This window comes from Fimicolochytrium jonesii (assembly GCF_025526975.1).
Source record: "Fimicolochytrium jonesii strain JEL569 chromosome Unknown EV422scaffold_15, whole genome shotgun sequence".
In the NCBI taxonomy this organism is placed as follows: Eukaryota; Fungi; Chytridiomycota; class Chytridiomycetes; order Spizellomycetales; family Powellomycetaceae; genus Fimicolochytrium; species Fimicolochytrium jonesii.
The window spans coordinates 182,374-208,951 of NW_026515682.1; the positions used below are offsets into that span (position 1 = coordinate 182,374).

A 26,578-nucleotide genomic window follows, 5' to 3' on the forward strand; every position below is an offset into this window, starting at 1 on the left:
TGAAGCGAGAGTTGAAAGTCAAAGCTGGGAAAGCGCGTTCGAGCCCCGAGTTGCTGGTTTCCGGTTGACAGGATGTTGTCAGTTGAGCATTGTTCCTCTCGCCCCCCTTTCTTTTCCCTTTCGCTGGCTTCCATAAGCACTCGCGTGCTTCCATCTTTTTCCACTAACGCCTTCGTCATAAGCCCCAGAGAAGCTTCTGTTTTTGCGGATGTCAGCCCCACGTTTGCCGATGCCGGCCGGGATGTCCCCAAGGAACCCGAACCAGATGGAAGTCGCTAACTTGGCCACACATTGCAAACGTGTACACTGCACAGATCGGATTTTGTCCCAAGCATTCTACTACAAGAAATCACAAATACCATCATGGCGCGAGTTGCTCGATTGCTGTTGTTTAGTGCCATTACCTTCCTGATCGTGATAGCGCTAGGGTATGCGGTGTTCGGCTATATGGTTTTTCTCAACACCTCACCTTTTCCTGCGACCAAAATCTTCCCGAGAAAAATAGTCATTGGTAGGTGCATGGCCACTTACAATCCGCCAATTGCTAGACGTCCCTACTGATCTGGCTTGTATCAACAGGCTTATGCATATTATCGCCATTGGTGTTGACTACGTCCCTTCTCGGCTGTTGTGGTTTACACCGCTCCTCTGCAGCCTTCCTACACTCTCTCGTGGTGGCTTTGACTTTCCTCTGCATCGGGCACTATGTCCTCGCCCACCTCGCCCACCTCGAAACCAACATCGTAACTGCCGAACTAGGCGCCTACAGCGACTGGAACTCGTCAAATGCCAATACACGCACATCCATTATGAACGAATTCCGATGCTGCCAATGGTCGGCTGCCGACATTGAAGGGAGCAAAGCCCACGCTCCTGCTGCCATCTCTACACCCGGCATTGCAGACGACGGCGATGCCTCCACCCCGCCCGTGGTGTACGACTCATGCCTGGCGGGCGCTGGTCCATGCGAGAACATATTGACGGATTTCAGGGTGACGCTAGCGCCTAAAATTGCAATCGCCTGCTATGCCGTTATCGGATACTTGCTTTTGACATTGTCGATCGATGCGGCGTTGATTTATGCTATGCGAGACCGTAGAAAGAGGCGAGCAAGAGAGAAGCACTGGCGGAATGCGGTTGGGGATGAAGGGTTGCTCAAGAGATCCATGGCGTCCGTTTGAAGCCGTACGGAATTCGGAAGCTTATGACCTGTTTTTCTGTATTTTCTTATCGTGTAACCTTGTTGTATCTGAAGTTGGTGTATAGCTTTGTAACCTCGGAGTGGGCTCGGCAGACAGAACATGTAGTATGCGGATGGAAAGATGCTTGAAGATGAGCGTAGTGGTATATGTCCTTGAGGATTTATTGTTTCAAAGTACCAGAAAATCACAATGATTCGATGGGAAATAATTACATGGATAGTTCTATGGAATGACATGCGAATGCAAAATGACAACCCTGCCAGGAGCGATGTTACAGTGGACCTGTACCCGCGCAGAGTCCGTCCCCATTGATGAGATGTTCGCCAAAAGCCAATGCGATGGATGTCCCGAGTGAGACCAGATAGGCCCAAGCGCGTTTCCAGCCCGATGCGATGATGGGCAATCCGCTTGTGAAGATGGGTCCAATTCAAATTCAAGCAACCCAGTGGTGTCGCATCGTGAGGCGATGCGTAGATATCGACGTGGTCAGTCTGATCTCCACAGGTCTCGAGATATATATGGCTACCTCACCCCGCGCCCCAATCCCGCCTCCATAAACGCAAGCGCTCAAAGCAAACCTGCCTTCTGAAGCATCCTCAACTTGCTATCCATGTCCCTCTGCGTCTCATCCATCTCGCTCTCCCTCGGCTCGATGTTCAAACTGATCTGATACAACTCGTTCGCGCCAATCTCGCCAGCCGTATGCAGCTCCTTGCCCAGCCAGTTTTGAATCTCCGGCACTTCCGTGAGGTGGTATGGCGTTTGGAAGCGTTGGACTTCTTGGATCACTTGGTAGACTTTGATGTATTTGTCGATGTTGATGAGATTGCCGCGGGCTGAGACGCGCGTAGGCGGGTTTCCGTCCTCGGTGAACGTCAGATCGGTGAGGAAGACGCCTGCAAGAATCAATACCAGTCAGTAACCCTTTCGTTCATCTGGTCAGAGCCATAAAAGCAATAGGTATCACACATACCAAGGAAGGGCAGACAGGGCCCTTGGACCCTCTTCAAGTTCGCCCGATATTCAGAGTAATTGCGGCTATGATCCGTCGCAGCCTTCATCTGATCGAGCGAAGTCTTGTACTTGGCAGGCACCAATTCCCAAGATCGTTTCAGACGGATGATCGCCGACGAATTGAGGGACGATAGGATGGCTATGAGCGTGTTGAAGTTGTTCAGGTGGAGACATCTCTGCAGAAATTAAAACCAAAAGACAGGATCAGCAATCCAGTTCAAACACTAGGGAGGAAATAATGAAATAAACTTACGTCGCCAATCTTCAAGAACTGCTTGATCAAACTCGCTCTCCGCTTCGGATCCACCTCAGTCAGAATCGACGCGGCGACCCAGCCAGTGATCTGATTCGCCATATTCGTCAACGCCCTTACGTTCGGCGCGCCCGACCTACCCGCCTTCTTGGTCCATTTCTGACCAACAAGCTCAATTGGCTCAATCGAATTGTACAGCCTACTCTCCATAATCGTCAACTGCCGCGCGACTTCCAGCGGGTCCAAATCAAGGATCCCGAACTTCTTCAACGATCGCGGAAGGATGGGCGGTGGCGCCGGAGCGCTATTTGTGGACTCTGCCACCGATTGCCCATTTGTGCCTGACAGCGCCGAGCCGGCGGAGAGAGGCCCGCTGATGGTCGACTGCATGGACTGTACAGACCTTCTGCCCATCTTCGGCGTGTTGCCCACCCCGCTCATCTTCCTTTGCACGAGCTCGATCATGCGCATAGCGAGCGGTGGTGTCGCTTCCATCATCTCCTTGGAGGCAAAATTCAGCACGACCTCCAGACAATCGCCGTCCAGCTCCTCCACCCAGAAGTTTTCGAGCCACGATCTTAAAGCGTTGTACACGCGTAGTCGGGCTGGCGTCTGCTTCCGCTCCTGCCATATCCGGAGCTCCTCCGGGTTGAGTTGTGGTGGTGGCGTCATGGTGAAGCGCTTCATCAACAACATTAGGAACTCTTTGCCCGTCGCAAATTCGTGGAAAAGCATCATGAATGCCTGCGAAAATGTTGGGTCTGAACAAAAAGGTGCGTCAGAGATTCCCATAAGTATCGGTGAGTACCAATGTTTTTGCGGTTGATGAATATTTCCAAACTCACCAACGGGGTGGTCGTGGAGCGTTAACCGCTCCACCAGTCCTGGCAACGTTCCTCCATTCACTTGGCCTTCCATGTTGAAGGAGACATCGTTGGGAAGATAATCGGAACCCAAGAACCAATACTTCTTCGTAGACTGCAAGTCGAAACTATCAGCCGCTGCACATGACCAAGTGTGAAAACTGTCCCATCTCCCTACCTCATCGTCCGGCTTCTTCTTCAACTTCGGCGACTGCTCCCCAAAGAACTTTTCAAGCTTTGATCCCGGCGGACCCACCGATTCTCCGAAGAATTTCTCCAGCCTTGGGTTCGGCGCGCCGCTAGTTGACTCACCAAAGAACTTCTCCAGCTTGGAATTCGACCCTCCAATCTGCTTGGCCTCCCCCGGGAAAAACGAAGATGACTGCTCAACGGCGCTTTTCGGCGCTTGGGTATCTCGGGGCTGGTAATTCGAGTCGGGCAGACTTGCCGACGAGACGGACCGATACACGCCCCCGTTTCCGACCGCGGGGCGATTGCCGCCCGGAGCCAGAGTCGCAGATCCTTTCGGGGTTACATTGGTGGAGGAGCTGGAGCGGAGCATGATGGGCGTCGACGCTGTCCGGTCCCGCGGCGTGCTTGTCTGGCTCGACGCAGTGCCACCCATCGCGTTGTTTTCCTCAGACCCGTGCAAGAACGTCAGGCTCATCGCTCGACGCTGTAAAATGCTCAACTCGGAATCTCTCCGCCGCTCATCGTCGAACAGTTCCGCCTCTTCTTGCAACGTCCGTTGTTCCAAAAGATCTTTTTGATCAATGACGAGTTTCGTCACCATTAACAGATCCTCCACGGCTTGCAAAACCAAGGTGGTCGTCTCCAAAAGTGTGCCAAGCGCATTCGGCGGTGCAAATTCGTCCATCGTCGTCCGTGCCGCTGTAACGAGGTCATTGACGGTCGAATACAACACCTCCTTTAGCCTCTTGAACTCTACAATGACCTCCTTCGCCCGCGCGTCCATGTCCTGCAATTCCATCTGCTGCAGCGGTATATCCTCAATCAAACTCAGCAATTGGCCAATCTCGGTGACGGAATCACGAGCCTGCTCGATCAGTTCCTCCGAGATGCGCGAGTCCTGCGTTATGGTGTTGACAAGCGTCGCTATGGAAGTGATGATGGCGTCCGAGTGGGTGTCCAATCTAGAAACGAATTCGATATCGGATAGCTCGGCGCCTCTTTGGTCGAATTCGCTCACGGATAGCGCGACGTTGGATAACGATCCGGGAGAGACGGGGACTAAGTTGCTGGACACATCCTGCGCAATAGTCACAAAATGTCGCACGGCAAGCAGGACCTGGCCTGCCTGGTAGCGCATTTTGTTGACAGCGTCCGGCGGTGGCCATAATCCCGAGGCCACTTTCGCCGCCAACATCAATTTCGACAGCGAGGACATGATATGGTAGTGGTGATTCCTCAGCTGCCTATTGCTCTGAAACGCCGGTGCGTCTTTCGACGTGAGTCCAGAACTCGCCAACATATCCCTGATCGCTCGCACGACCTGGTTCGCCAGCCCCACGTATCGCACCCTCGAGTCCGTTTTGGCCGAGTGATTTAGGTCCGAAATTGCGCGTAGGATGTTGTTGATCAACACTTCCCATGTCGGTTTCACTTTCGGATCCAAAAGAGTTTGCGGACCTGGTATCCAGTTCCCGCCGGACGCTCTCGTTCGGTCGGACAAGGACCGGGCGACCAGTGGTGCCTGGTCTTTGAAAGCCGGGAAATCGGTTTTATCAAGAGACTCTGACCGCACCGGTGCCGCCGCTGTCGATGCGAGATCCTTACTTGATACCTCTTTCAGCAATGTCGTGGATCGCTTATGTGTAAGGGACTGTAAAGGGAACTCTCCTCGATTAGTGGTGAACGATAATTCCACACATCTGACAGCAATACTCACAGCACGCTGAACCTCTTCCAGACTATACGTTGTCTGGTTCGATTGGGTGTTATAATAGTAAACCACGCCCTGCGGCGTCGTCTTCCTCCCCCAAAACGGCGGTAGCTCCGCCAGATTCCCTGTGGATCCCGACTCGGCATGCGAATCCTCCGATTTCGGCAAGTCCAGCTGTCTAGATTTCATACTGTCATCTACGAACTCGTCTTCTGGTATCGACGGAACAGATGGCAGTCCATCCGCCGTTGGGGTGGCCGTGTCATCTTCTTCCTCGCCAAGCGCTTTCGCCTCTTCCATTAATTGCGACAGCGTGGCTTCTAATTGCATCCGAGATGGGTTTGTCCGGCTCAAGCTGGAAGACGTGGTGCTGCCGGGTGAGGCGATGGATGACGCGGATGTGGCTGATAATGCGGATGTGGTGGAGGATTGAGATGTTGGTCGTCCGCTTGAGGCGTTTGCTGTTGATGTTTGGGATGATGGGACGGGGGGTAAAGGTACGGCCGGCATGGGCCGGAGACGGCTTTCTGGTATGACTTGCACATAGTTGGATGGGAACCAGCCTGGAACAAACTGATGTTAGATTCGAACATTGCAAAGTGCGTGCGAAATGACAGCGCCACATACCCCGATTTGATCCTAACGTTCCATCCCACCACCCACTTTTGTCTTTGATATGCACAGCAATGGTATCACCCTTTCGGAACGAAAGACATGTGGGCTCCGTCGCCTTGTAGTCATGCAAAGCCTGGACGTAGTCCACAACCTCCTCGTCCGCCATCGCGTCGCGGCTCGTCCTCTGCCCGTCCACACGGGGCTTTCGTCGGGATATGAATTATAATCGTCGTTTCAGGCACAGTTGATGTCTCTGAGCACAGTCAAGTTCTCCAATGGTTGCACTGATGACCGTTGGAGAAGGAGAGCTCACAGGGAAACGGTTACCCTCGTGTTTGTGCTATGTCTGTGACCTGCCAAACGGGGCTTGATGTTTTCCCAGACTCCGACGGCGGGAAACCAAATTCAATATATTCGACGTGGGACAATAACACGATTTCGATGGAGGGCCGAGTTTCGTCCACGGCGATAGCATCCAGGACTCGAGTTCAGTGGGTTTTCTTCGGAGTCCCTGCTGAGCCCGTTTGGAAGTGGGGCTTGATGATATACACGTATCGATGTGCCGGAAAAGCGCAAGTTTCACCTATCCGCATACACAGTTTTATTTGCGGGTGCCTTCGCGTAGAACAACAAGCCTGAGTTTATGGCTGTTTGTGTTTGCGGGAGCCTCTCTTGCGGGGTGGCGCTTCTCGGGAGGTTGGTTGGTTCCTAATAGAACGGGTGTATTAGAACAGGCTGGCGGACCAATGGAGCAAAACAAGAGACCGCGACCGTCGGATTGAATCGGGTAACAAACACTTAATAGCATGTTAAGTAGCGTGGGTCCCTGCTTCAAGCCACACCTCTCGCGTGTGGTTGGCGTCCTACACCCATTCCAAAAACGACAGCACTCCTGCAACGTCTGATGACCGCTGAGGCTTGAACCTTCTGATGAGCACCTTGCTCCATTGGACCGGATATGTGTGGGCAATATAATACCGCACGCGAAAGTACGGACTGGATCATTCTAGATGTGAACCACTCACCTGCGCGTCTGGTTGTCGCCGGCTCTCAAAAATACATAGATACCGCCAGTCCTCCAGCAGACGTCTCCAAGAGAATAAAACCTGTAAGGTGAGATCTGGAGCACACTCGGCCATGAGAACTTCTACATATAAAGAGGACGTTCGCACACAAAAGAAGTTGCTGGCGGCGGCGAAGACCATGTCATCAAAGCTAGTACTGTCCGACTTCAGCGTATGCTGAGTGGGCTGTAGAGCCTGATCGGCAGCGTCATCACGATCAGCAAGGTCTAAGGAATATTGCCTTGATGCGTACAGTAGGTCAAAGCAGATCATCCTCCTCAGCAAGATGTTGTTCGGTGTAATCCAGGTGTAATCCGTCACCGTCGTCATGGCCAAGCCCGACATTTTTGTCTCACGTACAGTCAGTTCGCAAAAAGCTGTGCACCCCCCCTCCAAATAAATCAGCGACTGCCGCAACGCCAAATTCACGTGAGTGACCGAACATTGATTTCATTTAGAGGGGGTGCACAGCTTTTTGCGAACACACACGGTCGCCATCTGTTTGCCATTGCCATCGGTCACGTCACCTTCGCCGCTAACGACGTGAGTGCAAAACAAAAGGGTACGTACTACCAGAAGAGCACAGCACAAAGTGATTTTGTGCGGATGATGAGAAGGTTGGATGGGCGACTGGAAGCAACGAGGAGATGGTTGGGCGGTTGGAATGGAAGGTACATATGGATGTATGGAGGAGGCTGGATGACCGGATCCTGCTCGCTTCAGCTTGCAACGTGGAGGTTGGGCTACCGTGGGCTATGCTTTCTTCGCTTGCAGAGCAGAAAATCCAATGCTTGACGGTGCGGTCGCTTCGCACGAAAATGCGGTGAATTTTGGCCATCGCTCCAGATCCAGTCCCTGACCGAAGCAAGAAGTGGAATTGTCACTACAATTGGTAAGCGGTGGTTATTGTTTCCCTTCCTTCGAACATCGCTGACAATGACAACGGACCCTCAGGTATTGTCAGCTTGCATCGTTGCCATTCAGCGAAGCATCCCGCGAGTACAATGTCCATTTTCTGGTTACAAGCAATCGAATGTCGCCGCTGGAAATGGGTTCTGCAATGGTAAGCACACAGTGGATGCCGCCTTGTGATTACCTCAGTTCTACTTCGACCCAAAGCTAACGAGTCTCTCAAGAAGCACTTTGTCACCTGCAACCCCTCGCGCATGCCCAAACGCCTTCGTCACTTGAAGAACACGCCATGTTCGGTGCGGGAGGCCGTGATGCAAGAGCTTGCAAAGGCGTATGAGGTGCAATTTAAGCGGCACAGAGAGACGGGTCAATTCACAACACTGGCCTTTCGCGTCAAGAGTCCGAGGTGGGCGATCACCATTCCGCCCGCAAATTGGAGCGGCAAGCAAGGCATGCGCTGGCAGTGTTACACCACCCTCCTGCCCGGGCAAGGAAAGTTGCGCTTCCGCAAGCGCGACAAGCGACGTGTGCTTGACCGATGCCCGAACGGCCCGGAGGGCGAGGTCAAGGTCGTTCACAACAGCGGCACAGGCAAGTGGTTCATGCATGTGCCAAACTACAAGCCGGTGAGGAACTTGGACCGGGAAGCACGAGGCCACTTGGTTGCCCTCGACCCAGGTCAAACCCCTTCATCAACTACTATTCGCCTACCCGCATGGAGTCCGGCTCCTTTGGCACACCACACGACCCGATCCGGCTGCGCGAGTATCACCAGGGCATCGACCACATCAGCTCTGTCATGGACTCCGACTACCACTCTCCCGCCGAGACGAGGGCCCTTCGCCGCCGCCGATTTCTCATTCACGAGCGCATCCAGAACCGCGTGCGCGAATGCCATCTCCGGGTGGCCGGTTGGCTGACGCGAAACTTTCAGTTCGTACACACCTCGCCGTTTGAGACGGAGGAGATGATGCGCCGAGTGGGAGAGAACGGCCGCAAACGCCGCATCGGTCGTAAGACGGCACGAGAGTTGCTCATGTGGCGACATGCGCCCTTCCGCCGCGCGCTGCAAATGCGCCAAGAGGAGTTGCGGGGGACGTTGGTTGAGATCGCCGGCGAAGAGTACAGTCAGGTAGCAAAAAGCTGTCTCTCCTGGAGATTAAGTCAGTGCCGCCGACGCGTCTCTCCGCCCTGTGGTGGAACGGTCATTAACTTCAATTAGAAGGAGAGACAGCTTTTTGCTACCTGACTGTAGACGACGTTGACCTGCGACCGATGCGGCCTCATTCAAGCCCGCGTGGATGGGAAGTTGTTCAGATGCACGACGTGCGGCCACCGAGTGCATAGGGATGTTCCTGGGGCTCGCAACCACGCACTCAAGAACTGTGTTGACAAATACGTTTGGCTTTAAGTGTAGATTGCGCCCACTTTCCCCTCCCACACACATGTATATGTACAGTACGTGATGAATGTTCGCTTTCCTGTTCATGCCAACACCCTACTCCCATTGCAAAGAGCAGACCCTCACCGGCCAGCTCTCACTCCGTCCTATTTGTTTCCTAGACATGACATTACCGTAAGTGCCCCTTGCGCTTGCGGATCGATGTCGTTGCCTTACGAGCACGGTCGCTGTCTGATGAAAGCTCCCGAAGCGGCGTTCGGAGATTTCGCCGGTTACCAAGGACGTCACCACCCAGACGCCAAGTCGGAGCTTGAAAAAGTTGAAAGCCGAAAGCCTAATATGCTCCGCGAAAACGGGTTTTCGAAGAGGCAAATTGTGTGGTTGAATGGTGTGTTGGAGTCGCACCCATGCGGGCGACAGTGTCTGACATGTGCAACGGAATCCAGCTCGCGTACCCAGCTTGCGCACCCAGCGGGGATCGTGCCTCGCACTCCGCCCGCACCCTGCTTGTTCTTGTTCGGGACCGGCCGGGTTGCGCCCCCCTTCGAGATTCGAACCGCGGGTATAGCAGGAGAAGCTGGTTGAGGACGCGCTCAGCCATCAACATCGATGGGCGCGATAGCTCGTATCCCTTGTCCAAACATTTCCGTGCCTCACAACGGTTTTGCGCTTTTATTACCGACACAGCCTGCCCCTTCCTTCATCCTCCCTCAGCACATTGCAAACCTGCACAACATCTCTCCATCTTCCCCCCGAATTGCAACAATGTATCTTCGTGTGGTTCCTGGTGCTTTCTCGGTAAGGCACACATCGTTAGCAGGAGATGGGCCCCATCGCCTGGTCCATAGGTGGGGGAAACTCGCTCATCAGCAAATTCTTTTCATCTCAACAGCTCCTTACCCGCCGCTCTGCGACGACCGGAGTCAATGCCATTCGCTCCTACTCTACCGCTAAGAGCCAGGTATGTCCAGCAGACCTTCTGCAGGATGGAAGTCTTCAGATCCATCGTACTCACCCACCTCCATTTTCCCACCACAGACTCTTAAGGAGCGTCTGAGTGAGCTCATCCCCCAAAAGCAGGCCGAGGTCAAGGAGTTCCGATCCAAGCATGGCAGCAAGGTTCTCGGAGAGACCACCGTTGACATGGTTAGTACTTGGACGTTGAAGAGATCGTGGAGTCGGGATCGTGCGTCTCATTTGAATATCTCACTATCAGATGTACGGAGGCATGCGCGGTATTAAGGGTCTCGTCTGGGAAGGTTCCGTCTTGGACGCTGACGAGGGTATCCGTTTCCGTGGCTACACCATTCCCGAGTGCCAGAAGCTTCTCCCCGCTGCCGAGGGAGGTGAGGAGCCTCTCCCTGAGGCCCTCTTCTGGTTGTTGGTGACCGGAGAAGTCCCCACCGCTGAGCAGGTCAAGCAGCTCTCCGCCGACTGGGCTGCCCGCTCTGCGATTCCATCATACGTTGAGGACCTCCTCGACCGTTGCCCCAACACCCTCCACCCCATGTCCCAGTTCGCTCTCGCCGTCACTGCCCTTCAACACGAGTCTAGCTTCGCCAAGGCTTACCAGAGCGGAGTTCCCAAGACCCAATACTGGGACTATACTTTCGAGGATGCTAACGACTTGATCGCCAAGCTTCCCAACGTCGCTGCCCGTATCTACCGTAACGTCTTCAAGGATGGCAAGGTCCCCGAAATCGACCGCAACCTCGACTGGGGAGCCAACTTCGCTCACCTTCTCGGCTACAAGGACCCCAAGTTCGTTGAACTGATGCGTCTGTACCTCACCATCCACTCCGACCACGAGGGAGGAAACGTCTCCGCCCACGCTACCCACTTGGTCGGATCTGCCCTCTCTGACCCATACCTGTCTTTCGCTGCCGGTATGGCCGGTTTGGCCGGTCCCCTGCACGGTCTTGCCAACCAGGAAGTCCTCCGATGGACCCTGAAGATGCGCGACCAGGTTGGCCAGGGCGCAACTGACGAGCAGATCAAAGAATTCCTCTGGAAGACGTTGAAGAGCGGTCAGGTCGTCCCCGGTTACGGACACGCTGTGCTCAGGAAGACCGACCCCCGTTACACTTGCCAACGGGAGTTTGCTCTCAAGCACCTGCCCGATGACCCTCTCTTCAAGCTTGTTGGTCAGGTTTACAACATTGCCCCCGGAGTTCTCACCGAGCACGGCAAGACCAAGAACCCATGGCCCAACGTTGACGCCCACTCTGGCGTTCTTCTGCAGCACTTCGGCTTCGTCGAGCAGGACTTCTACACGGTTCTGTTCGGTGTCTCCCGTGCTCTTGGTGTGATGAACGGTCTCATCTGGGACCGTGCCCTCGGACTCCCCATCGAGAGGTAAGGTCTTTTCGAATTTCCAATCTTCATGTTTCATTAGATACTCACAACTGTTTCCCTCAATTTCCAGGCCAAAGTCCTTCAGCACCGCGCACCTCCAGAAGATGTTCGCCAACAAGTAAGCTATCGAGCTCTCTTGAGTAGGACCTTCTGTTTATTCCCCCCATCCGACCCGTTTGTGGCATCAGCATACCATACACTGCTCCTAGAGTAAAACTCATTTTGTGCCATCCCTCATCTTCTTTATCGAGTATATAATATTCCCGTTGACCTGACTCATGCATGCTGTGATACAACCTGTGAACTTATGACCCGCATCAAGAGCTTGGCGCCGGGAAGGTGCTCTACGTTGCGACTAGCACATCCCCCGTGAGGCTTTCTCCAGGTCGGTCGATTGCTGTTCGTCTGCTGACTTCTGACCGCAGGGAGGCCCTCCTTGCACATGAGTTTCCGGGATGCTTTTTTTGATTACATATGCCATTCCTTTATGGCTTTCGGTGAACGTCATTGGATGAGGAGATATACGGTGTATCTTTTGAGAACGATCTCACATACTGTACATGCGCCGAATCTCTCTGCGACACGTAGTGGCCTCACGGACAGCTCATGCTGTCGGCCATACGAGTCTGAGGCGAAAACGAGGCTTGCGCCTCTTGTACTGTACCTTATTCAGGGCCCCTTAGTCAGCAGCGAATGTAAAATGCGACACCGTGACATCTAAATTGACAGGCGTCTGCTCGGAGTTACTCATATTTGGTGCCACTGGATAAACTGTCATTTCGAAGCACCAGGCGGTCAGGCAGAGATAGTAAGCTCAGACAACGGTAGTTTCAGTTTGAGAATACTTTTCTTTCCACGCCACCATCCTGTGAAGCCAAATTAGCTGCTTCCGTTTTGGTCACCGGCTTTACGAAGGACAATTCTAGAGACTGATAGCTCAACGGAGGTTGCCACTCGCATAGATGGGGAAGAAGAAAGAGGTTCCTCGTGAGTAAGAGGTGAATGGAAGCTTATGAACAGCACAGGCTAATGCACAGAATCCTGTTATACAAAAGCGAGCGAAGCTCCCCAAGCAGCACCTCCAGGTTAACCTACTTTTCAAAACATATTCGCACCTGAAGATTGGAAAACTAACACCTCTGCGAGAGTAGAACCGAAGCAATCATCCGGCTTCTCATTCTTCAAAGGCAAGAAGAAGAATGGATCGAACAACACCCCCGAAGTCTCGGCTCGCTCGCTCCCCAGAGACAGCAACACTAATCCACCGAACGACAACTCCAATTCGGGACCTTATCAGCAAGGTCCCTATGCTGGCCCCAACGATCCCAATCAGCCGTACGGGTATGGGTACGAATATGGATATGACCCTAGATATCCCCCTCCTCCCGGTGAAAACGGACCGCCGGGAGGCCCTCCGCCGCAGATGATGGGAGGTGACCCCAACTATGATCGGAACGGAGGATACAACGGTCCTGCGGCGGATACCCCAGTGCAGCAGACCGGCCCACCACCACCCGACAACCGCCCGCCAGTAGATTTTGACTGGCGTTCACAGGCCAGGTTCGAGCAACTGGGCCCGAACCAACAGCCGCAGAGTCCGTTTGGAGACCCGAGTCGTGCAAAGGTGCCGTTTGACCCGGACCAGCCGATTCGTGGAGGCAAGATGGGTTTGGGAGCGATTGATGAGAGTGGGCAGGCGCTTGCGGAGGAGGGGTCGCCGGATGATAGGTTTAGGGAGCATCCGGGGGCATCTGACCATCATGTAGGGACTTTGCATTTTAGAGAGAGCAACATCGAGGCTGAATTTACTGATGCGGTCCGTTTAGGTTCCGCCAAAGAAGAAGCCACTTGCTGCGAAGAAACCGGTCAAAGCCGAGCCGAAGCCGGAGAGTGAACCTGTAGAGGCGCCGCCCGTGGCGAGCAAACTGCCGGCGAAAAAGGGCAGACAGCCTTCCGAGCCGGTTGCGGCGGCCACACCGGAGCCGGAATCAAAGGCGGCAAAGCCGTGGGATAATAAGAAGGCTACTCCTGTGCATCGTCCATCAGTGTTGGATGAGCCAAAAGCGGAAGAAGCATCGCTCGTAAATGCTAAGCTGCCAAAGCATTTACAGGGCAAACTAGACCGGCAGAAGAAGCAAGCCGAGGCGGCTCCTGGGCCTGCCAAAGACGTCGCGCTCCCGGATGTAGCAGCGTACCATGATGCAGCTACCCCGGATGTAGAAGCGGAGCCTGCGTCAAAGCATAGGGCAAAACCTCCCGTCAGGGCCCCAGCTGTTGCTGCCAAGCTGCCACCCACGGAATCGATGAGCAAACCTCGTGCTCGATCCCCTTCCAGCAACGCTCCGCAACGCAAAGCGCCGTCGCCAATCAATCTCCCTCGACCTCGCAGCTCGACCAAACGGCGCGTCTTCTTTCCCAAATCACGCATCCCGACTCTCAAAGCCCGCCGCCAGCAACAGCAACTTCAACGCCGCGGTCTTGCGTTCCAGCCCGACCAAATGCTAGATACTCTGCAGACCCTCGCCGCGAATCACGCGAAAGTCAGCGACTCGATCGTTGCCACGTACGGACCGCGGCAGCAGGCGCCTGGGTATCGCAAGGCCAGCGAGGCGATCTTGTCGATTCCGAGTATGCCACTCGAGCAGAAGGTGATGATGTTGTCTGAGCGGTTGGACGAAGAGGAGGAGGAAGTGAGGAAGTTGCATACGGAGAAGACTGAGTATGGGCGGCAGGTCGTGTCGTTGAGGAAACGGATGCAGAGGGAGGTTGAGAGGTCCAAGCCGTTACCCAAGGTCATCACTATGGTGCCGCCTAGCGTTGAGGTGAGGGAATGAGACCGAATAACGAACAGTAGCTGCATTATGAAGGATTAATGAGCTATTCCCCGCCATCAGGCCAATCTGAACCTCCGATACCAATTCAAAAGATTGGTGGACCACGAACGAGAGAAGACGCAGAAGTTCGCAGAAGAGAACAAGCACTTGACTGCCCGCGTCAAGGAACTGGAAGCAAAACGTAAGTCCTCTCTACATGGCCCGGATTAATCGGGCGGCGCACTCTTTACACAGGCCCCTTCCCCTTCCGTATAGAAAACGCGACCAAACACCCGCCCTCATCCGCTTCCAACTCGCACCGCAACAACGAGATCGTCTCCTTGCGCAAGCGTCTTCGGGAGTCCGAGACAGAGAAGCGTCGACTGGAGGAACTCGTGCACAAAGTGCAATCCCAACTAGCGAAAGAATCAAAGGAGAAAGAGAAGATCGACAAGGATCGGGAAGCGATGCGGCAGCAGTTCACTCATCTGCGAGGAATGGATCTGGAGGTTGGGATGGATTCAACAGCGGCAGGGCTTGGAGGGGTGTTAAGTCGGAGGGCGTCAGCAAGGTTGGATGTGGAGCAGGATGTGAAGAGGCGGGCTCCGGTGAAAAAACTGGGAGATGGATTGCGACACCAGGCGAAACCAGCAGGGGATGAAAGGCAGCCGGAGGACGAGCTGGCTGGACCGTCGACGCAGTTGGCAGAACAGAGGAAAGGCGCGGGTGAGCTTGGGAAAGCGCAGAATGAACGTACCGTCGCCGGAAAGCCTGTGCGAAAGCCCGTGGTCCATGCAAGGAGCCAGGTGGTGAGTTAACGTGGCTGGGCAATGCGCTGTGATGGACCGAAACCAATGCCATCTATCCCGTAGCCTGCGCAACCTTCCTCGAATGCAGCAGAGGATCCAACCCAGGAAGGACATACAGAGGAGCCGTAAGTGCGCAACTCAAGACATTGGTGTGTGTTTTACATATCTTATTTTCTTTTTCTTTTGTGGGAAGACGTAAGCCGCAGCGGTCGGCAAAACGACCGAAAGCTAAGCAGTAAGCACTTGTTTGAAGAGAAAAGATGCGTCAGTGGAGTACGCTGGTCGGTTATGAACTCAACGCACTCTATTTTCAGGGACAGGGATGGTGAGCAGGACGAGGACCAGTCGACCGGAAGCAAAGGAGACCTAGCTGGAGACGGCAAAGGGTGAGCTCAGTAAAATGCGCATCAAATCGGAAACTCGTGTTTTCTAAACGCTCGTTTTGTCCACGCCCATAGCAAACTTCCAGGAGTGTTCCGCACAGCTCCGGACCGGCAGCGTTCCGTCCTCGCCAACCTCGATCGAGACCTGCGCGAAGCCGGCTCTCTCATCGACTCCCTCGACCAGGACCTCGTACGCGCTGCCGATCGAACGCGCCAACGCCGCCCGACAGGCGAGATCGGAGCATATGGATCCGAAGATGACGGAGGCGTCGGCGTGCCAAACAGCAGATACGATGAGTATGATCGGCACAAGGGCTCGGAGGCGTTGGGCGCTGTTCCGGAGTTACCGCGACAGCATCGACCCCAAGAAGATGATGGCGATGAGAGGATGCGGTCGGCGAAGATCAGAGCGGAGTACAAAATCTGGGTGGAGAAGAAGAAGCAGGAGGCGGCGGCGGCGGCGGCGCAGGCCGGTGGGCCAATACCAAACAGATAAGGCAAAAATAGTAGCAGCAAGATAGTTCCGAGGCTAATATAGTGATAGTTGCCCCGACTCTCCGATAGTGATTTCTCGACAGAAGTGACAGAACTAGTATCATAGGACAGCTCGCTAGGCTGCATGAGATTCTATGAGGAAAGATAATAACATGACATTAAGAATTATAGAATACGTGGGGTGTTCGCACATGGAAAGGGATTACTGGTAACATTCCTCATAAATGCCATGGCTGCGTTCCATCTTAAACTGCGCCATCATAACGCCGTCTCATCAAAAGGAAGCAGAGCTCGAGTCTTGGTCACTCCCTCGATGTTCCACTACGCTCATAACTTCATGAACGATGGCGCCGAGCTTCTTCCCAGCATCCGTCAGGTCTCCTGTTGCGATGGTGATAGGCCTGACCAACTTCGCCCCGTCGTATGATCCAAACATGAGGAACCGCTCTCCATCCTCGTCATACTCCACTTTCAGTGCCCTGTTCCCGTCCGAAGATGCATACACCTCCCCACGTCGGACAGGGGACCGCTCTGATACTATGCCCTCCTCGTCCGGCGCTACCGAAGGCGACACTGGACCAGTGCTGAAGATCCATTCCCACTTCTCCGGCTTGATACCCAGCAAATGCCGTCGCTCCACAGCGCTATCTCGCGGCGGTCCTTGCCTCCAAAGGCGTGAGAAAAGGTCATCGAGGTATTGTGTCAAGGCGTTATGACTTTCTGGAGCGATCGGCGGCTTCTCGTCCTCTTCCACTTCAAGAATTACTTGCAGGCAATGGCCATTGGTCATGCTCGGAGAGAAGATGAACACCCTGCGCTTCAGGGAGGACGAAATGTCATATTCAAGGTTAGGCAGTGTTGTGGCCGGATTGTTGCTGAGTTCGGCGTCGGGCACCATCACCTATAAATATGCTTGGTGAACAACAAGGCATATAAAATAATGATGCGTATCTTACCTGAGAGGCCCACTGGGACCAAGAATTATTGATGTTCCGGCACCAGCCGAGTATCGTCGACTTCAAGCATTGAATTAGCCGCTGATGTCGAGGTTACAGAAAGTCGAGCACTAGCTCACCTTATAAAATGGTGTAGGTTCGCCACACCCTGCGTTCAGCTTGTACCGTTTCAAAATTGGCTCCACTACAGAACAGGGAGAGTAATTGTAAATCCGCACTTCAATCTTCCCTGTCGCCACGGCTGCCTTGAATTCCCAAAATTCGATTTCCACGTCCGTTAAAGAGACATGCACTTTGAAGAGCGCCGTTTTGAAGGTTGAAAACGCTCTCATGCTCGAATTTCCGCTCTTTGCCGGTCGCGGAACAAGGGAACTTCGGTAGAACCAATCGGAAAACTTCCGCAGAAAGAACGTCCATAGGTGTGAGTCATCTTCCTGTGGGCTGACTCTTTCCACCATTGGACTGCCTCGGATCTTTGAGCCTCCGCTCTTGGTGGGATCTCTAAAACGGAATTCTTTGGGCATCGAGGCGAGTACATCATTTGGCGCCCCGTGTGCTTGTGACTGAATTTCTGGAAACTGCAGGGCATAGAGGCCGGGAGCAAACTGGCCGACAGAGTCACTCTGTTGCGACTGTGCATCAACACACCCAGCAGACTCAGCCGCCTTGTTGACTGAACCACGGTGGCCAACATTGGGGTGTGCTACTTGAAACCGGAGGCGCGTTGTGTCTTGCATTTTGAGTAAGATTGCGTATGGGATGCTTCGCTCCTTGGTAGGACTTGTATACGCCGCCAGTCTACATTGCGCTTTATGGACAGCAGCCACGCCCCCTTTAATCACCAAGTGCCTAAGAAGAGGGGTTAAAATGAGGCTATGGGCAGAAAACAACAGGGAGATACTTACGAAGATTTCACGGATATTTGGGCCCCCGAGCTCTCCCTCACATACGGGATGTTTCTCTTAACATTGGCAGCGGTCTCCGGCGGGAAGAAGAAATTCAGCGTCATATCATCTCGCCGCATTGTAACGCCAGGTCTGGAACACTTTGTGGGAGGGCCGCCGAGAGGACGGGAGCAAGCGGAGCAGAGGGTTGCGGAACTGCGTTGCGCTATGGATCTATGTGTAGTGTTTCTGAAGGTTTTCGCAGAAGATGCGGAGGTGGCCGACTTTTGGACAGGTCTGAGCAGCAGCGGGGGACTTGGGGAGCTGATGACAGCACGCGCTCCATCATCGACGCGCTGAGGGAATCCAATTCACGCCAGATTCACGCGTCGCTGGAAAGTTGGAACAAGGCGCTGGGCAGGAGCCAGAGGGCTGTGGATTCAGGAAAGGCGTCGTCTGGGTGGAGACCTTGGAGACTTTAGCTGGGCATCAACCAGACCAAGACAAGGGTGGTGCGGCTCGTTCAACGCGGACAGTAGCAGCCAGTGGCAGGACCACCTCTCCTTGTCCCTATAGTCGCACGTCGCCCTTGCGACTCCGTGTGTACCCTTAACACAGCAAGGCCAGGCTCTTCACCCGGTACTCGACCTACGCAAACTCATTATCGAATCAATTCCGGAAGTCATGAAGGTCCATCTCCTACTGTGTCTGGATGCTGCTCTGTGTAATCAGCTTCTCCGTCCTCCGCCGCAAACACAAACGGTGTCGCAACGAATCTCAGTGCTTCTCGTCGACCTTGTTGTTCGAGGAAGTGTAGAACCACTGCACTGTCCACTGACGAATACAGAAGTCAGGACATGGAAAGGCTTGCATACCATTCGCAGTGGGACATCAATATGAGCAGTTTATCGCTGAAAAGAACCTCCGTCGCTCCTGGGTAGGAAGCTGTGAACCTAAAGCCGAAGAGGATGCCGAGCCCGCCAACGAGCGCCAATATGGACGATTTCGGATGCTGCACGATGGGGACGGGACTTGCTCATGATTGGTGTTGTCCAAAATGCCGCGTACTTATGAAAGTCGGTGGCAAGCCGGCGATCGTCACCTCGGGTGAGATTTGCCTCATCACGTCGGGATGTATGCGGCCGTACCATTCATGTACCACCCGCCGAGGATCCAACCACATTTCCATCTCTCACTGGCAGTGGCAGCAAACACTCAAAAAAACGGTTGATGGGCCAATATACATGTTTTGACGAACTGCTTTGATTCTCATATTCGTAAAACGCAAGAACGAACAGATGAACGAGGTTCCTAGCGCGATCAGGAGTTGTTCCGGATACTTGAACGTTGGCAGGTTTCCCGTAGCTTGTGTGTTGAGTATATACGGCTACCGGCGAGCGGATAACCTACTCCGCTGTAAGGGTGCTGTTGGCTTCATTGCACCGCTTACTTGGAACGAGCACGCTGGAAGGAGAAAGCTGGTGAGCAGTGGGAAGGGAGACGGGTAGAAAGCGAAATGCTAGGACGTACCATCTTTCTGCGCTTACGCTTCAAACGACGCTGACGCTTCTTCCTCCACTTATCACGCATGGCTGTGGAAATGAAACAGAATGGCTGTCAGCTTCTCACTGCATTGAACACCCATGACTACTATCCACCACGTCCGCGAGTCACACGGCCACCACGGGAATAGAGATCCAGCATTCCCAAAATGCCTCAAGCATGTCCCAGTCCGCTGCCCAAATCCATCCCATCCATCCATCCATCCATTCGTTCGTTGGTCCGCGCACATCCTCTCTCCAGTCTGTCCCACTATTCGCCGTGGTCCCATGTCGAGTTCAGAGACGTTGTACTGCTGGATACCTCTTTCGTCTGTCGATACTAACCTGCTGATTGCTATAAGTGATGCGGGATGGATTCAAACGACGTGAACTCTCCACTTAGCTGCTTTTGATGAAGCCCGCGCCCCCGACGCGTCCCCGTTCCGCCGTGCCTTAGTCACGTGACTCGTCAACCCTGTCGCGTTCTCGCTCAACTGCCACGACTTCCACAGTTGAAGTTGCCCCAGCATTCCTGCCATTCTCGCCGCCGCAAGGCCCTACCCACCGATAGTCATGCTCCTGCTGCAAAGCGTATAAAAATCTCCGCTACACCGGTCAGATTGCTGTGCCTGTCATGTCGTTCTCCGGCCACCTTGGGGTATTCCCATCCATTTTGGCAGCTCAATAAGATCAACGGTCCGCAATGGAGAAGGTCAAAACGCCCAGTGAACTTGACGAGGAGTGGGGAAATGTCTCCATGCACAGCTGAATGACGGCCACTGCACGAGGGTCTGTGGCTGGATAGTCGCACCACGTCGATCTTGGGCACCGGACGTTGGCTCGCGGGGATTCTGTGGATTTTGTGGATTTTGCGCTCCGCGAGCTGCTGCAACACCATATTCAAGCAGTTCCAATCCCCCCTCTGCACACACACACACCTTCGAAAATAAACCGTCCTAAACTGGGAAGGTAAAAACAGGTGTTGCGGACACAGTGGTTTCCGCAGGCATAAGCAGAACCTTCAAGTGCACGTACCGACTAACTGAACTTTTTTTCTCAGTCCAAATAGGAATGTCTACTGGCAGCCTATCAACCTCTCCTCGTGGGGAGTTTTGCACCGGGTCAACCGCTCCCTACCCTTCAACCCGCAGTTGTACCGGCCGGAGGTGGGTTCCAGTACCACCATGTGAAAGTTGCCATCCATAAAGTGATAGAGCAAATCGAAAACCCTGATATAGCTTTCGGATTGATCGGTCTCAATCATGGGCCTTCCGGGTCAGTTGTCTGTGATTTGAGCATCATATATGCGAATTGTGTTGTTGTGCGGAGGATACGTAGCTTTGGCAAGGGTGCAGTTTAGTGGGTTTTGCCAACGTTAAGCCAACGTTAAGTTGGGAAAACCCACTAAACTGCACCCTTAGCCGAAGTAAGAATACACTTGATTCCGGGCGTTCTGGGAAAGAGGACGGTTAAAAGTTCGGGAAGACCTATTCCAACGGAAAACCTGTCGACGCCAGCCAACCGGGCTTTGACAAGGACTTCTGGGAGTTTGAATCGGAATACACGAGCCGGGCGTCCGCCGAACCGCCGCATAACCACTCGTAACCGGCGTCAACTCCCCTCCAACACTCCCTGTATCCAACGTCCGGACACATGAACTGCAACGGGAAGCTTGGGCACCAAGGGTTTAGAGGACTGTGTGGGGAAGGAGGTGGTGGGTGATGGGGATTGAGCTGCGCATGGGTTGGAAGTGGCGGGAGATGGGACTGATTGGGATGAAGCGTATCGCTTGCGGGTTGTGGCGGCAGCGTGGGAGGGGTGGAGTCGGGGATGGGTGGCGAATTTCAGGCCATATTGGGCGCTGGGAGTTTATAAGCTTCATAAACGTCAGCTCAAAAAATGTGATAAGACAGCTCAAAAGATGTGATGTACGAATGATGCACGAATATAGATAAGCTTCATACTTGCTACGCCAGCTCTGTGCATTAATCTTGCGGCTTGATACTAAACCTTCACGATGATGAGCGAAAAGGCGGCCATGTAGCGACTTGGTTCAGGAATGTGAGGCAAATCGCAATTAGGGTCCGCATAGACATGAAACGCTGGCAGACGGCGATGACCCAAACGGGCAGAAAGCAACAGCATGGTTCGGAGTAATGCATGTGTTTATATCTCATGCTTCCGCTTCAAAATCTCCATGAAGTGCTCCCCATCTTCTCCTGAATTCGTTCAAAGGCAACATGTAAGCAACTTTCAAAATCGTCCGCGTTGACGGTTCACGGACGTACCCTCTATGGATGTTAGGAACCGAAGCACTTCTTGGCGGATCTGCATGGCGGGATTGGGCAATTTGAATTTCGAGCTCTATGAACGTTCTCTGTCCATTGAGGATTGGCATCGTGATGACAAACCTCTGTGTTCTTCAATGCCTTCGCACGTTCTAATAGGTCCAGCGCTAACTGTGGGTCGGAAGACGTTTTAGGCGTATCCGGTGGAGACATCGGGTGTGATGTTGCTTACCTGTCCGCTAATGCTTGTAGATTCCAAAGATTGCACGATCACAAGGTATGATGTAGCCGAGCGTAGTGTACCATCTCTTAGACACATCTGATTGGCAAATGGGTAGAGACATCATCAGCGGCTTATGGAAGATCAAACATGAACGTTCGGCAAGTTTAGGCCCTTAGATAGCCTGATACCGACCTCAAACAGCACTTTGGGATCCCCGATAATCGAGAAGAAGTAGGGCCACAACGAGGCTTCACTTTTCCGTGCCGTATGCGCAACTATCTGTGGGAAGTCAGTGAACTTCCGCAGGAAGGCTGTGATGCGCGGTAGCATTGCGTCTGGTCGTGATAAGACAATCCGTTTGCGTTGGTTCCATTTTCTGACATGCACGAAACCTATGCTTCTAACCTTGTTGTGGGCTGAGACCTGTGCCAGCCTCGGCTTCCAGTGCTTGATGTAGGAGAACTTCGAGCGAATGCTGCCAGTAGGGCAATTGCTGATACGTTTGAGTGACGAACCCGGCCTCCGCCTCATCGCTAAATCCAGGAAATTAGAATCCAAGCATACTGCAACTCGCGGTGGGCAGAACTTTACCCGTAAAACAAGAGGTGTCGGACAAGGACATGAAGGAACAAGCGAGTTTTCACATCCGCTCGGTACAAGTGATGGTTGACTGCCGATGCCATTGGTATCTGCGACTCTATGCCGGCTACGAGACCTTTATTGAGCGCGACCGCTGGAGAGAACGCGAGGGGAATAGGTAAGAGTGCCATGACATGGTCTGCTACCAAGATGCGATGGACGTACTGAGCGGATAGAAGTCAACGTCGACTTGTATTGCGGGTGCAATCTCTAAAGTCGGATTCCATGCGGTGAGAGGGCCAGCGCCAGCGCCGACGTTTGCCCACATCTGCCAAATGTCGTGATGATAAGCAAATATTCTTACCACAGAAGAAAAGATCCACCCACACCATACCTGGAGTTTCCTTCCATCCATCACCCATAACGAATTGAACAGATTCCCAATGCGGTCTTGTGGTCGCGAGATCCAGAAAATCTCGACTTTGGTCTTGATTTGTGTCAGCTCCCAACTCTGCTCAGACTGTTCGGTACCAACATTTCATTAGCTGATGTTGATCGCATTTTCGCAGATTGCACACCTACGTTTTCCTTGAACAGGTGGAGAGTTCCCCCATTCAACACTAGAATGCTAGGCTGGCTCTGCTGTTGTCCATCTTCGAAATGATGTGAATGGGGAGGCACCTGTGATGTATATTGGGGAAGATGGCAATGGCTCACCTCCAGCAGGACACCAAGCCACGGCTCGAACAGCAAATGGAGACGGTACAACGTCGTTCAAAGAAAGCGTCGTTCTAGCATGCAAACTCATTTTGGTTCCTGTACATCGACCCGATGAGAGATGCACGCACGTTAAATATGGCATGCCGATCTCACCTTCCGAAGTCACAAGGTATTGCCGCAACACATTGTCGGCAGTGTATACGAGCAAGTTTGCGTCTGTCATGCCCATAGCAATAACAGAAGCAGGAAGTGGTTCGTTCACCAGCACATTGGTAAGGACCAGATTTCCTTCTCGGGAGAAAACTCGAATCTGACCAACCAAGATCAGCACGTCTTCCATGTTACTTGAAGATTTCATGATCCGTACGCACCTCATATGTCTGTGTCTCCAAATCCTCGCATCCAGTGATCAGGGCATTGCGATACCAATGCATCCCACCAATTATTCGAAAGCTTTGCTCCTATATTGCATGCGAGGTTAGGGCACTGACAAGACCTGAACTTGCAAAACATAAGATATCCCACCTGCTGCTCGTTACCAAACAACTTCCACTTGTTCGATGCAGCACTGTAATGTGCAAGTCCCCGGCTTCCCGCAATGGCGATGTAGTTTCCGTTGGCGTTCAGAGCAACATACTAGTCCGATGAGCGAGGCGTGTAAGGAAAAGCAACCCGCCATTGTAATGAATACCGGTGCGTATACCTTAATGGGCCAGTTTTGTGTCACGTACATGGGCGGGATCTGATATAAGGGCAATCGAGGTGAAGGTGAGAAGGCAATTCCATGCGATGCGGGCCTAGTTATGATGTCCAACCTGTATGGTAGATCCGGCGAATGCACCCAGACCAGCCATTCTTCCTTGGCTGATGTCGATCTCATTGAGTATGATCTTCTCATCATGCACCAGGACCATATGCATCGCATTGTCCTGCCAGAAAGATTGAGTGGAGTCCCAAACTAGCAGTGCTCAGAGGCGGCCCACCTGGGTGAAATTGTCAACGAGAGCTGATTTCGCGAATGGAAGCACATATATGTCACCGGTGACGTCTGTATGCAGAAACCAGATGTGAATACACAAACGCTTAGGTGCTTAGACTTCAAAGCAGCACTTTTCAGCACCTTCGTTGTGCAGGCATTTAGGGAGCACAAACAAGTCAAAATCCCCCACTCCCCATCCCTGCAAGCTGCGTCAGTAAGTGTTCCATGCTGGCTTCAGGTCTACCGAGCATTCGCAGTAACATACCAGATCTCGCACGCCAGTAAAGTAACCTTCCACAACAGGATCGTCCTCTTCGCTGGACGAACTTCGCAACTCTTCGGAGAACGTCGTCATCAACAAGCGGCCGTACATGCTCCAGAGTGACAGACCACCGGAGCTCCATCCCACTGCCAGAGCTTGACCATCTGTCGACCAATCCAAGGCGCTTACGCCTCCTATTTGAGCTTCGGACCATCGGCATCTGTTAATGACTGTCGCGCAGTGCATAGCAATCAACTATAGCTACCTCGTCTCGCATGCTCGAAGGAACATTTATGTGACAGACTGATCTCTTGATTGTCATTATTTATTGCGTACACAAGAACTTCTCCACTAAATAATAGGAATACGCAAATACATATGGTAAGAGAAACTTTCCGGTCGCTATAGCAAATCAAGGCGGCGCTATCTAGTCTTGAAACTCACGATGTTGTGCCAACAGCTATCATTGAGTATAGTTGATTCATCGCTATGCAGGTGGCTTTGGCGCTTGTCCTGTCCGAATTATAAAAGCAGAGACCCAACCATGTCTGCGGGCCATGTTGTGAGCCCGACTGGGGGGTGTGTGGGACGCGGAGTCAACATTGAAGGGCAGTACAAAGCTCCATACCCGCAAACTTCGAGCAGCACTCGAGCGTTGAGCAATGTATGCCTTGCCCAAAGCAGTGATCCATCCGTACAGCCCAGTATGCTCGTTCAAGACGATGTGCACCAGTCCTGGATTTCGATGGTTGTTCATAAAGAACCAACACACAGAACCAGCGGCGTCGACATACCACTATCGGCCTCATCGTAAAAGTCCACATCAGCCAGGTCGCTCGTACCATCGATGATTACGTCTCCCTGCCAGGACAGCGACACGATCGATGGTGGATTGTGCGTACATAGCAAGATCTCCTCATCCCGACCGATCCCGCTAGCAGCGTAGGGAAGATCCAAATCAACGTGAGATGTCAGGCAAGAAGGGAGAGACTTCTTCATGCTCTAACCATTGGATCCCAGTAGCGATTTCCAGAGCCAATGTGAAATGAAGACTGAGGCCCTGCATCCCGTTCGCCTCTCCTGGTCCAGTCATGAAATGATGCACATTGATAAATTGCAGGTCGAGAGGCTTGCTCGCCGACTTCCTGATATCGTAGAAGTGAAGGTGTCCTTTGTTCGTCTATGGGTGATATCGACCTTGTCAACTGCCAGGCGTTCTCCTCCACCTGAGCTCCGTTTACAATAGCATACCACGACTGCAAGAGCAGTTGCGTCTGGCTTCCATATAATATCAAAGTTCTCCCCATCTTCCAGAATGGTCGACTCAGACCTGCGGACGGTTGCAAGTAGGACGCTTGGCTATATGAAGTCGGTCCATCTTGTCAGCCGTGTTCAACATCTTCGGCATCCCCACCTTGCGAAGCAGCGTGCGCAAAGTCTTCGGTTCAGCAAATATCTCCAACGCACCCGAGAAGACCATAGATACAAGGTGTCGTGGGAAACGGCTGCGAATAAAGGCATATTCCGACAAAGTTTCAAAGAGAGGAGCGCCTGTTGCGGTTCGTGGGGAATCCTCTGCCCCTCAGAAGACCCATCTTGAAAACCGTCCAGATTAGCGCCAGGACCCCCGAAGCACTTATTTACTGAGAGAATGCGAGCTGTTGCTTGAGCGTGAAAGAACATGTTAGCCAGTCGATCGCCTGTGAATAGAGATTCCTCGCTGGACAAATGTAAATAGATGGTCCACTCGTCACCACTTTTCGATTTTGTGTACGCGAGTTCTGAAGCATCTGTTGACCCATCTTGCACCATGGCTGCCACCCGGAAGACACCTAAGCAAGCAGCTGGCAGCTATATATTCCCTTCCATCCACGACTTCCCTCCCTTCTACACGTAAGTTTACGACTTTCCTAAGACGCCCAGGATGTCCAAAGGGTGGGGATGGGAGCAGTGATCACACCCGGAGGAACTCACTCTCGCGACCTTGACGTTTTCACAGAATACAACCGACAATATCCACCCGCACAAAGCAACTACAGTTATGGTGTGAAATACTGCTGCAA

General features: G+C 53.0%; 7 protein-coding genes across 7 annotated transcripts; 4 read left to right on the plus strand and 3 right to left on the minus strand.

Moving 5' to 3' along the window:
* Positions 1-154: 154 nt before the first annotated feature.
* On the plus strand, positions 155-1,341 carry EV422DRAFT_532599 (uncharacterized protein). Its single transcript, XM_053070548.1, has 2 exons — positions 155-511; positions 580-1,341. The coding sequence occupies exons 1-2, from the start codon at positions 364-366 to the stop codon at positions 1,179-1,181; spliced, it is 750 nt and encodes a 249-aa protein (XP_052924688.1). The 5' UTR covers positions 155-363; the 3' UTR covers positions 1,182-1,341.
* A 134-nt stretch (positions 1,342-1,475) lies between these two features.
* Positions 1,476-6,211, minus strand: EV422DRAFT_89344 (ras guanine nucleotide exchange factor domain-containing protein). Its single transcript, XM_053074483.1, has 7 exons — positions 5,863-6,211; positions 5,242-5,798; positions 3,511-5,175; positions 3,315-3,447; positions 2,470-3,230; positions 2,176-2,392; positions 1,476-2,098 (listed from the first exon to the last, which is right to left on the minus strand). Exons 1-7 carry the CDS (start codon positions 6,014-6,016, stop codon positions 1,770-1,772), a joined length of 3,816 nt encoding a protein of 1,271 aa, XP_052924689.1. The 5' UTR covers positions 6,017-6,211; the 3' UTR covers positions 1,476-1,769.
* A 1,633-nt stretch (positions 6,212-7,844) lies between these two features.
* Positions 7,845-9,170, plus strand: EV422DRAFT_89409 (uncharacterized protein). Its single transcript, XM_053074484.1, has 3 exons — positions 7,845-7,977; positions 8,051-8,164; positions 8,593-9,170. Exons 1-3 carry the CDS (start codon positions 7,948-7,950, stop codon positions 9,046-9,048), a joined length of 600 nt encoding a protein of 199 aa, XP_052924690.1. The 5' UTR covers positions 7,845-7,947; the 3' UTR covers positions 9,049-9,170.
* Positions 9,171-9,753: 583 nt separating this feature from the next.
* EV422DRAFT_588182 (citrate synthase-like protein) lies at positions 9,754-12,057 on the plus strand. Its single transcript, XM_053073491.1, has 5 exons — positions 9,754-10,026; positions 10,121-10,189; positions 10,267-10,374; positions 10,445-11,583; positions 11,654-12,057. The coding sequence occupies exons 1-5, from the start codon at positions 9,838-9,840 to the stop codon at positions 11,703-11,705; spliced, it is 1,557 nt and encodes a 518-aa protein (XP_052924691.1). The 5' UTR covers positions 9,754-9,837; the 3' UTR covers positions 11,706-12,057.
* Positions 12,058-12,360: 303 nt separating this feature from the next.
* Positions 12,361-16,221, plus strand: EV422DRAFT_89578 (uncharacterized protein). The gene is made up of 10 exons (XM_053074485.1): positions 12,361-12,570; positions 12,639-12,668; positions 12,735-13,345; positions 13,410-14,405; positions 14,478-14,598; positions 14,673-15,205; positions 15,269-15,330; positions 15,399-15,440; positions 15,520-15,591; positions 15,664-16,221. Exons 1-10 carry the CDS (start codon positions 12,546-12,548, stop codon positions 16,082-16,084), a joined length of 2,913 nt encoding a protein of 970 aa, XP_052924692.1. The 5' UTR covers positions 12,361-12,545; the 3' UTR covers positions 16,085-16,221.
* A 644-nt stretch (positions 16,222-16,865) lies between these two features.
* On the minus strand, positions 16,866-18,477 carry EV422DRAFT_89788 (uncharacterized protein). Its single transcript, XM_053074486.1, has 3 exons — positions 17,945-18,477; positions 17,159-17,888; positions 16,866-17,099 (listed from the first exon to the last, which is right to left on the minus strand). The coding sequence occupies exons 1-3, from the start codon at positions 18,061-18,063 to the stop codon at positions 16,932-16,934; spliced, it is 1,017 nt and encodes a 338-aa protein (XP_052924693.1). The 5' UTR covers positions 18,064-18,477; the 3' UTR covers positions 16,866-16,931.
* A 3,153-nt stretch (positions 18,478-21,630) lies between these two features.
* Positions 21,631-26,327, minus strand: EV422DRAFT_507066 (RIC1-domain-containing protein; the record flags this gene model as incomplete). The annotated part of the gene is made up of 24 exons (XM_053068622.1): positions 21,631-21,683; positions 21,753-21,792; positions 21,876-21,923; positions 21,985-22,071; positions 22,168-22,286; positions 22,381-22,508; positions 22,567-22,753; positions 22,780-22,882; positions 22,949-23,074; positions 23,137-23,207; positions 23,272-23,370; positions 23,428-23,584; positions 23,646-23,735; positions 23,800-23,910; positions 24,006-24,071; positions 24,258-24,322; positions 24,395-24,452; positions 24,519-24,735; positions 24,960-25,063; positions 25,144-25,250; positions 25,310-25,449; positions 25,523-25,695; positions 25,767-25,874; positions 25,983-26,327. The coding sequence occupies 24 exons, from the start codon at positions 26,325-26,327 to the stop codon at positions 21,631-21,633; spliced, it is 2,802 nt and encodes a 933-aa protein (XP_052924694.1).
* Between the last annotated feature and the right edge of the window lie 251 nt (positions 26,328-26,578).

Coding starts and splice junctions, on each gene's coding strand:
- EV422DRAFT_532599 (XM_053070548.1), top strand. CDS start 364: ATGGCGCGAGTTGCTCGATTGCTGTTGTTTAGTGCCATTACCTTCCTG. Junction 512..579: donor CCCGAGAAAAATAGTCATTG/GTAGGTGCATGG, acceptor TTGTATCAACAG/GCTTATGCATATTATCGCCA.
- EV422DRAFT_89344 (XM_053074483.1), bottom strand. CDS start 6,016: ATGGCGGACGAGGAGGTTGTGGACTACGTCCAGGCTTTGCATGACTAC. Junction 5,176..5,241: donor TGGAAGAGGTTCAGCGTGCT/GTGAGTATTGCT, acceptor TTCCCTTTACAG/TCCCTTACACATAAGCGATC. Junction 3,231..3,314: donor GCTCCACGACCACCCCGTTG/GTGAGTTTGGAA, acceptor CTTTTTGTTCAG/ACCCAACATTTTCGCAGGCA.
- EV422DRAFT_89409 (XM_053074484.1), top strand. CDS start 7,948: ATGTCGCCGCTGGAAATGGGTTCTGCAATG. Junction 7,978..8,050: donor TGGAAATGGGTTCTGCAATG/GTAAGCACACAG, acceptor GAGTCTCTCAAG/AAGCACTTTGTCACCTGCAA. Junction 8,165..8,592: donor AGCTTGCAAAGGCGTATGAG/GTGCAATTTAAG, acceptor CGGCTGCGCGAG/TATCACCAGGGCATCGACCA.
- EV422DRAFT_588182 (XM_053073491.1), top strand. CDS start 9,838: ATGGGCGCGATAGCTCGTATCCCTTGTCCAAACATTTCCGTGCCTCAC. Junction 10,190..10,266: donor ACTCTACCGCTAAGAGCCAG/GTATGTCCAGCA, acceptor TTCCCACCACAG/ACTCTTAAGGAGCGTCTGAG. Junction 10,375..10,444: donor GAGAGACCACCGTTGACATG/GTTAGTACTTGG, acceptor TCTCACTATCAG/ATGTACGGAGGCATGCGCGG.
- EV422DRAFT_89578 (XM_053074485.1), top strand. CDS start 12,546: ATGGGGAAGAAGAAAGAGGTTCCTC. Junction 15,206..15,268: donor TCCATGCAAGGAGCCAGGTG/GTGAGTTAACGT, acceptor TCTATCCCGTAG/CCTGCGCAACCTTCCTCGAA. Junction 15,441..15,519: donor AAACGACCGAAAGCTAAGCA/GTAAGCACTTGT, acceptor CTCTATTTTCAG/GGACAGGGATGGTGAGCAGG.
- EV422DRAFT_89788 (XM_053074486.1), bottom strand. CDS start 18,063: ATGCGGCGAGATGATATGACGCTGAATTTCTTCTTCCCGCCGGAGACC. Junction 17,889..17,944: donor CAAATATCCGTGAAATCTTC/GTAAGTATCTCC, acceptor CCCTCTTCTTAG/GCACTTGGTGATTAAAGGGG. Junction 17,100..17,158: donor AACCTACACCATTTTATAAG/GTGAGCTAGTGC, acceptor CAATGCTTGAAG/TCGACGATACTCGGCTGGTG.